General features: G+C 36.3%; 1 protein-coding gene across 1 annotated transcript; it reads left to right on the forward strand.

Annotated features, from left to right (window-relative positions):
* Positions 1–255: 255 nt before the first annotated feature.
* On the forward strand, positions 256–1308 carry LOC149160955 (uncharacterized). Its single transcript, XM_089434741.1, has one exon. The coding sequence runs from the start codon at positions 256–258 to the stop codon at positions 1306–1308; it is 1053 nt and encodes a 350-aa protein (XP_089290867.1).
* The last annotated feature ends 9297 nt before the right edge of the window (positions 1309–10605 follow it).

A 10605-nucleotide genomic window follows, 5' to 3' on the forward strand; every position in this document is an offset into this window, starting at 1 on the left:
ATTTGGACCAGACAACTGAAGGGCATCATTCTCAAAATTGACCTGTCCAAAGCCTTTGATAGGGTCAGCTGGCTCTACATCAAGATGCTTCTCACCCATTTGGGTTTTCCTCATAATTAAATCACATGGATCATGGCCTGCATCTCCACACCCACTATTAGTGTTCTCATAAATGGCTCGACTTCTCACTTCTTCCATTCTGAAAGGGGACTTAGACAAGGTTTCCCTCTTTCTCCTCTCCTCTTTCTTATTGTAATGGAAGGTCTCAGTCAACTTATTGCATTGGCTAAGAGGGAAGGAGACCTTTGTGGCCTTAAGATTTCTGACGATTGTTTTCTCACTCATCTCCTATTTGTCAATGATGTGCTTATCCTGCTGGATGGTAGCATTCGGGATTCCTGTACTTTCTCCAAGATCCTACTCCTTTTCTCGTCTGCCACCAGGATGCTTTCCAATCATACAAAATCTACCATCACTTTTGCTCTCACATCCATCCATGAATCCCAGTTTGCACATCAGCTCTTTCCTTACTGTAAACACCCTTTGGATAGAGGTCTCAAATATCTGGGCTTTTGGCTAAAACCTACCTGTCAAAAGATTTCAGATTGGGTCTGGCTTGTCACAAAGCTGGAGAAGAGACTGTCCACCTGGAGTCACAGATATTTATCCAGGGCAAGCAGGCTTGTTCTTATCAAATCGGTTCTGGAAGCTACCCTAGTTTTCTGGATGGCACTTGCATGGATTCCCAGGAATATTCTATCTCGTCTGCAGCAACTGTGCAATCAATATCTTTGGAATGGGAATCAAGACAAGAAAATTTTTGCCTGGATTAGTTGGAGAAAGATTGCATTGCCAAAGAAGTGGGGTGGATGTGGTTTAAAAGATATCCCTCTTTTTGCGCAAGCCCTCACTGCAAAAATGGGTTGGACCCTGCTGACCGGACAGAATCTATGGACCTATATTACATATCATAAATACATCTGGCCACAGAATATTATGGATTGGGTTCGAATACCTAGATGGCCGACGACAAGCATCTCATCAGTGTGGAAGGCACTGCTTCATTCCCTTCCACATATTAGAGACAATCTGGTGTGGAGAATTAACGATGGTTCCCTGGCTCGGATCGGCATAAACCCATGGATTGGAGGTGGAGGAAGACATCTGCTTTCTAGAGATCTCATACAGTATCTCCACTCTCATGAGATCAAGGTTATTTCACACATTGCAGATCCACAAAACTCAGGTATTTTCTCACAAGCATGGAAATCTGCTCGTCTTCTTGATCTACCCCCTCGATGGCATTAGGAATGGTAGGATTATATATCAGCGCTTATTGAATCTCACATTAGGATAAAAGAGGGTCCAGACGAACTAATATGGTGTCAGGCGGAGAATGGCATATACTCTCCAAAGTCTAGATACATTTTCTTGATTCAACACAAAAGACCAGAACAAATTTCAAGCTGGTGGAGGAACATTTGGAAACTCACAGCACCGCCACGCATCAGATTATTCTTCTGGTGTATTCTCAGAGATAAAGTACCCATGGGGGATCATCTTCTACATAGATCTTTTTTTGGCCCAACCTGGTGTATATTATGCAAATGTGCATCTAAATCAACTGAGCACCTTTTCTTTCATTGTAACTCCATTCACTCTCTTTGGCAAGACTTATCCTCCTCTATTCGATTTGCTGGACAGTGGGCAAGCAACAATCTTGGCAGTGCTTGGCAAGACTGGTCTAATAGACATAAGGGATCAAAATTACAGTCCCTCCCCTTGATTGTCAGCTGGTATATCTGGCTGGCCCATAATCATCTCATATTTGATAACAGACCAGCGATCTGGCCTCACATCGTGGCTGGTATAATCTCAGCCTATAATGAACTGCCCGACCCTCCACCACCCAGAGAACACAAAACACATGCCCCTCCTAACATTGACAAAAGCACTCCTTGGGCTTTCTTTGATGGCACTGCAAATCATTGGGGCTGTGGGGGAGGTTTCATTCTATATATTAGTGAACAACATTTCTTCAAGGTCAAGATGGGATTAGGAGTTGGAACAAATAATTTTGCGGAACTCATTACCCTCCATCATTTACTTCATTTCTCTCTGGGGCACCATTGCAACATTTTAAATATTTTTGGGGACTCAAAGATCATCATAGACTGGTTCAATGGCATTACTGCATGTCACATTCACACACTCAGTAATATATTGAATGCAGTTAATATATTCAAGGCTGAATTTAACAATATCTCTTGCAAACATATCTACAAGGAGCATAACTGCAGTGCTGACCAACTATCCAAGGAGGCCTCGGCATTACCCAGAGGAGAGTGGTTGATACAAGAGCAAAGGGGGACAAATGAATACCGCTACTTTCATCGGCCATATATAGACCAGCATTACCAGAGGGACATCAGTCCCTGATCTTTAGCTGTTTTTGTCAATACTGTAAAAACATCAAAAATTTTGCAATGTACATAGGCTTATATATATAGTTTTATTTTCTGAATGGGCCCTGCGTGGCTTTATACAGGCTTATATAGGCATTAAAAATAAGAAAATCATAACTGTTATTATGACAGATCGCCCTGCGTGGTGTATCTGGACAACTAATAGTACTAAATTTTGTGACAGTCCGTGGTGACTCAATTACAGCATATGCAACAACATCTACAATATGTATTTTTTCTATAAATTAATGAAAAATTACAGATTTTTCCAGTGGAAAAAAAGTGTTATCTTTGCATCTTCATTTCCTATTAATTTTATTTACTTTATTTTGATATAGAAAGTTCTTCAATGGAATGTAGCAAATAATGTCGATTTGGTTCATGGTAAAAGTGATTTAAATTCACTACTTGGAAGGTTCATTCAAATTATGATTTCCATCTCCATTTTGTTTGGTTTTTCTTCTTTGTGTGCTCCCTCATGATATTTCAATTCAACAAAAAAATATATCATGGGAAAAATATGGGACTTAGTATCTTTTTATAATTCAAGCGTTAGAGGGCAAGTGGGGCGATTGACAACTTTTTGTTCTATTGGTTAGAGAGTCTATCTTTGGCTTCGACATCCTTTACCTAGTTTAGATTGCAGGGAACTCATTCATGGAGAACATAGACATCATGAAATTCAAGAGAATTTTGAGAAGACATGAAGAACTTATGTAGTTCAATAGGAGTTTTTTATTCTCAGTGAAAACCAAGGTGCATGAGAATGGGCACCATTGTATATCCTAGCATGCAACCATCATGAGTTTATTGGTTCAACATAAATATAAGATTGATATTTTAGAGAATAATGTAATATGTTGTGGAGCTTTTCTTTCAACTTTCTCAAGTAGTCTTTATCTAGCGCCTAAAATAACTATGCTCAAGCTAAAATCAAGGGAGATGAAATGGTACACCAATTGAAAGAATCAATCAGAATATTGAGTATCAAAACTCCCTTATTTCCAATGTTAGTTAGGAGAAAGCAAATGATCATCATGTATTGCATTGTTTATTATGTTTTATGTGTCAGTGTGATTTTAGGTGTTTTTGTTAAATACAAGACTTGCAGGAAAACTTGGAATGCTTATTATATAGTCTATTGCAAAAAAATAAAAATAAAAGGTTACATCAAATAATTGCTTATTTTGGTTTGTGAAACTCTAGAATAGTCTCTTGTATATTGTTGTTAGCCTAACTATAGCCTTTCGATACAATATAATATTTTATCTTTCAATTAATACATAAAAATGATGTTGTTCCATTCCAGACCAATTGTTATGAGAGTGGATTTCTAATTCCCAATTGATTTATGGATATAACTTTTCTTGATTTTGTGAAAGAAAGAAATGACCTTGTCGCCAAAGTTTTCTAATATACCATCAACAATACTATGAATATAAGCAAAAAAACACATATAGTTATATGAAAAGTCATTACAATCAATAAGTTATTACACATTAATTGCTCAAATTGATGAGAATATGGAAACAAGAAAAATTTGTAGTGAGTCATTTTCCCATAACTTCAATAAATGAAGAAGAGTCAAGAAAAGGTGTTTTAGGGATACTTGATCATGCACTTGATGAAATGTGAATGCCTCCCAAAGCCTAAAGAATGAGAAATTCTAAGCGATAGCTACGTTCTTGTTATTGTTATTGTTATTGTTATTGTTATTGTTATTGTTATTGTTATTGTTATTGTTATTGTTATTGTTATTGTTATTGTTATTGTTATTGTTATTGTTATTGTTATTGTTATTATTATTGTTATTATTATTATTATTATTATTTCATCAAGGTCTTTTATTGGAAATGGTGTTCTGTAAGATAAGACCTTGTATGGAATAATTATAGAAATGTGGAAAATAATATAGAAAAAGAAAAAATTATTTTGAAGAAAGTTAAAAAACAAAATAAAACTTTACAATTTTTTTTTTTTAATTTCTTTTTACGCTCAAAGTAATTTTTTTGTCCAATGCAAAATAACTTAATATTTTCCTACTTTAATTCTACACTCAAAGTAAAAACTACATTGACCCTATGAATAAACATATATATGATAATGTAAAACATAACCCTTATGTTCATTCATGGGTAACTAACAAAGAAACATGAATCAAAAACATCTAACTAGTTGGGAAACCAAGAAAAAACACACCCCTTCCTTGGCAATATCCAAGACTAAAAAATAAGGAAACATCTCCCACTAGTAAAGAAGGAAAAATCTCAATGTATCTACTTTCTCTAATAATGTATTTGATGTTTATCCAATATATTTTGTAATTAAATTAACGAGGAGAATGTTTGCATTGCTTATAAAATGTTAATCTCTCCCTCATAATAAAATTATGGTATTGTTTTCCAAAACTTCTATGTTATTTTTTTCTTTGAATCTACATAGTATGAATGTGATTTTCTGGACAAATTTTTAGATTTTCATGTACATCAATTGATATCAAAGCATAAGATCTTGGAATCCATCCACCTATTTGAAGATATTTTCTTAGGATTCGTGGTTTAACATTTCAACGACCTTCTCAGTGCGCCCTCCTTGCTTCAAATACCCATCACACATTGTAGCTTTGGGTCATAGATTCCAATCCCTTTTGCGGATGAAAATCATGCTTCCCCATCAAGAACCCTTAACAGAGGACTCACTAGTCCATGATTTATCCATGTTTCTTCAAGAGATAACTTTGCTACAACAATAGAGGTGGCCTGGACCAGGGAAAATGCATTTAGTTACATGCTTTCAATAGCCCAAATTCTCGGGCCAAATGAATGGCGAGGCTATCGATTATTGGTTCCATGGTATCTCCACCTATTTCAAAACATGTCTCGTGATGGAAGAGGACATGAATCTTCACCCTCCAGTCTATAGTTGGAGGTCCTAGTATAAACGTGGTGGGATACTCAGCTCAAGAATATATCCTTAGTTGTCGAGCTTAGAGAACTAGTAGAGACTAGATCCACATGTATCACATCTTGGAATGACTTCTTCCTAGCCTTAAGAGAATGCTTCTATCCCCTAGGATATATCCAAAATATCCTTGGCAAATGGTTGCATCTCTGGTAACTACCAAATAAATCAATGTAATCTCACATTGATGTCTTTTGCAAGCTGCGCATTCCACTCCATATATTTGACCCAGAATAGGTACTAATTATCAAATTTAATTTTTGGTTTGATAAGGTTTTTTTGCAAGAAGTTGAGTTGTTTAGATGTACTTCCTTGGACAAGGCCTTTATTTGGTCCTTGGCTATGGAATGTAAAGTGGCTCCTCAAATTTAATCTCCTAAAACCAAAAATGGTTTGTCTTCAACCGGTGCTTCTAATGTGGCCCATACCTCATCCCCCACACCTCCCAATACCCCCTGATGTACATTTCATCAGGTCATCTCACATGATTCTACAAAATACCGAACAGTTCAAAATATGTACCATAACAAGACTTTTTTTACAGAAATAGAGCAATCAAATTCCCCTACCTCTCTTGTGGTTGTTTTTCTCGATAATCCTGCTAAAGTAAACCGTTCTCTCATCCTCATGGTTGCTAATGAAGCTGACACCTCTGATAAAACTTTGTTCGCCCATAATTGTCAAATCAAACATGAGTTGGCGAACCTTATCCTTGATAATGGGATTCAAAAGAATATTGTGGCACAAGACTTGGTTCAATGCCTTTTCTTTCCCACCACTACACACCCAAACCCATATAAACTCAACTAGATCCAAAAGGAATGCCCTCATATTACTATCTCCCAACATTGTGCCATCAACTTTGCTACTATCCCTTTACAAGATTTTGTTTTATGTGATGTTTATCCTCTCAATTGTGTCGATTTGTTACTAAATATTCCATACCAATAGGCTCGACTCACTATTTATCATGATAAAGATCACCAATACCACTTGCAACATGAGGTCCACACCTATGTGCTCGCATCCTTGCCTCTCCAATCAACCCAACTTCCTACTGGCAAAGCTCCCATTAAGAAAGTCAATTACACCAATGCATTTCTTTGTGTTTAGTTCTCCCTTCAAGGGTAATTTCACAATTCCCAGAAGCCATGATGAAGGACAATCCAAGTTATGAGCATTTCCATGGGCCTCTACACATCCTTGTGGAGGTTGAATCACCTGCAAGCATCATAAATGCTCACTTATTAGACGCATGAGAGATACTAGAAGAATTGCTGAAAAATGTAAATGAGTCCTAAGGATGTTTTCAAGAAGAAACAATTAAGAGAGTTGGACATTCTGAATGGAACATTATGATAATATGTTTCATCCATAGTTGGTTTAGTATCTCAAGTCAACAGTAGTAAGATGTGATTGAAAAGGATTACACATTAGCAATCGTGCTTATCATATATTGTCAATTCGAAGGGACACACATCAAAGTAGGCAAAATGGATGACCGCAGAAACATTGAAGCACAAATTTCCTCATTTGGTGGAGGAAGAATGGATGCTTCCCACTCTAAACGGGGAAGAATTGGGAAACCAACAAAGAAACATAAATTAGAAACATCTAACTGATTGGACAATAAAGAAAAAGTGCATTCCTTCCTTGGCAACATCTAGAATAAAAAAGAAGGCAACATCTCAAACTAGTAAAGAATGAAACATCCCAATGTACCTACTTTATCTAATAACGTATTTGAATTTTATGCAATATATTTTATAATTAAATTAATAAAAATAATGCTTGCATTTCTTATAAAATATTCATCTCTCCTTCTCCCTCGTAATAGTTACTATTGTATTATTTTCCAAAACTTTTATGTTATTTTCTTCTTTGAATCTACATTATTATATATGTAATTTTCTATACAATTATCTAGATACATAGGTAGATCAATGCAGCAACTAAGGATCCACTCCCTTATCATCAAGCCTTTATAACTCCAATAACATAATATTATTTCAGCAATTGCTAAAATACATTATTTGATACGTTCCTAAACCAAACAAGGAGGCTGCGAAGCAGAAAGTCCCTGCCACTGATATGATGTGCTAGTTTTACTTTGCCTTTCATTGAATGAAACTTTAAGTAACCATGAGCAGCTAAACCATTAACTTACATCTCTCTTATACCTAAGTCATGCCAATCGACTCGACACGTTTATGAGAAGAACACTGGAGCGGCATACCAGAAATAGCATGCATGCAAGACACGTATATCATGCATGCTAATCTTGAACATCACTTCTCCATTTGAAAAAGGGATTTATTTAGCGTTGTATATAATTTGAAGTTAATACCACGTATATCATGCATGCTAATCTTGAACGTCACTTCTCCATTTGAAAAAAGGGATTTATTTAGTGTTGTATATAATTTGAAGTTAATACGAAGAGGAGAGATCTTGAACGTCAATTATTTTAGTGTTGTATATAATTTGGAGTTAATGCCCATTCATCATTATATTTGTTGAATGCATGCTATTTTAATGCCCGTTCAAATTTTCCTGCTGGGTAGTATGGGTAGTAGAAGCATAGAAAAAAGCAAGAGCGCACATTATTATTACTTTTGACACAACAGATTTGCCAAAGATACGTATAGCATGCACGCAAGATATGTATGGCCATCTTTAAGTCGATTGCAGATTCTCGGAATATTTGGGAATCCAACGAACATGGGCGTGGTCAATTTTTTGACCGCGCCCATGTCCATCGGATTCCTGAATATTTTGGGAATCTGCAATCGACTTAAGCTCACCGGATACGTATAGCATACAGGCAGAGGTTACTGATGTTAATTTTTATTGTAGAATCTGTGTGTATTCATAACATTACAACGATGGAATTTCTTGGAATAATTTTCATAATAACATATATCGATCGATCTTCCAGGACTCTTAGATCAATTATAGTTTAGACAGAGCATCTCACAAATGTAATTCAAGATGACGATTATTTTACAAGGTGAGCGCCTTTGCATGGAATTTTCCCTCCGTCAGTAGCCCTTTGCGCTTGCTGAAAATTTGAGGGGCTTTATTTATTTTTTATTTTTTTCCTAATAATTTTGCAGAGCCCCTCCTAGCACATGAGGTTAACCAAACTAAAACAGTCACTGACCCGTCTGGAATCAACGACTCTTTAGCTGAATGGGTGTTTTTCCACACCAGACATCAATGCCTTTGGTCATGCTTTCAGGTTTCGAAACCCTACCCATTTTCTTCGCTTGGTTTTTCATGTCCCAGAATGTTGCATAACTACTTGTACCAACCAGTCTATGCTTACTTTGGTTCTTTCGCTACTAAAACCTGGTCAAATGCTCTGGTGCTCATGCGAGTAAGCCATTGCTTTCTTTGCCGCCTCTATTTCTCTACTCGCCCCTGCTCTTGTTCTCTTCGTTGCAAAATAAACCACCTCTCCTCATGTTGCATCTAGGTATTTATATCCATTTAGTTTGGATGCTTTACACACAATGTAATTTTTAAATGGGATATGATTCAATACAATTTAATTTTTAAACGGGATATGATTCAACTAGGCTACTAGCCTTCAAACCGGAACTAGGATGTTGGAGCTAGGTCCTGGCACTGAAATGGATATAGGAACACGTCCAGATGCTATTTATATTTGTGCTGCTTTATCAACTGGATTAGCTGGTTATATGGTCCAATCCACTGGTTCATTGGTTCTATTATCCATTTCTCAAGGTTTGAAACACTTTTTATGGCCAAAGGAAACTATGTTTGAATGGATAAGGTAGCATTAATGGCTTCTCGTTCTTCGTGGGTAAAAGTAGCATTAACTAAGATGTGAACTTCATAGAAGAACATTGCTTTGAAACTACAATGGTGGAAGTCCTTCCTATTGGAGTGGATTCTTACATACCTGTAAGACTGCTAATATTCAAGGAAAAGCATGTGATCAAAATCTCTCATTTTATAACACAAGAAAATCTATTAACCCATTTTATGTCTTTCCATCTTGATTATACATGTAGTATTAGTGTATTTCCTAAATGTCACAAGATATCAGTGTATTTCCTAAATGGCTTGAATTGACTTGGCATGTTTTGCTGGAAAGATTATGATCTAAAAGAAAGATATTTGTTATTAGTGGGTGCTATGCATGGAATACTGCATGGAGGAAGAGGTAACCCAATAGGGGAGTAAAAACATATATTCAAGCAACAGTAACATCAATAGTAGCAGAAGGCACATGCATAGGTACAAGAAAACTTCTATTGAAGTAAAGGTGAACTTGCAGATATTGAATAACATTTGAATTTCAACTAATTTTATACTTTCCTTTCAGACGACACATAGTCATCTCTGCTATATCCTTTGTAACTGTATCTTCATAATTTATAGAAAATGTTTATAGCATCTACTTCTAACTGTAAACTTGAATAAAACAATTGGTGGATGGCTTGGGTTTATGATCTGCAAGAAAGATAATTGTTATTTTTGAATATTGAATGTTATGAAAACATGAAGAAACATAACCAAAAGTAGAATTGAAATAGATAATTTATATAATTTTTCCTATAAAGATAATTTACTAGAGAAATTCTAACTCTTCCAACTGGTATTTCTGACTGTTCCAGCTATTAGCAGGCACCTTCCTCTGTGTCCAATCAACCAGCAATAACTTCACCGATAAGATAAGAAACATCAACAATCTGCAAGTCGCATTGTGGAGGGGCATTGAACAGAGACATCGAGCTTAGTACACTTCGTTCCTGGAAGACAAGTGCAGAAGAAGGTTGAAGGTTGAGGTGTGGAAGACAAGTGCAAGTTACAGGAAAGCCAAGAAAGCTGAAGCCGAGTTCAGTAAAGCAGGTTACAGGAAAGGAACAAAGCCGAAGCTGATTTCAGTAAAGCGGGTTACAGGAAAGGAACGTCGAGTTCATAAGTGCATGATCTAGGTGGAGTTCATACAAAGCAGTTAATACGTAACTCAGTTGTAGAGTCGACACACACCATTACATGCGCACACCCATGCGACATGGCGTGTACCTACCAGAAATAATATAGAAACAAACACACAAAAAAACCAAACATTGAATGTGTATTGACTAATGCTAGCATTAGTTCTAGTTTTGAAAATACTCATCGAGAAAACCTATTAAATCCAGAA

Source organism: Pinus tabuliformis, chromosome 5_2 (genome assembly GCF_031772625.1).
Source record: "Pinus tabuliformis cultivar Carrire ecotype Pingquan chromosome 5_2, CPIR1, whole genome shotgun sequence".
NCBI lineage: Eukaryota > Viridiplantae > Streptophyta > Pinopsida > Pinales > Pinaceae > Pinus > Pinus tabuliformis.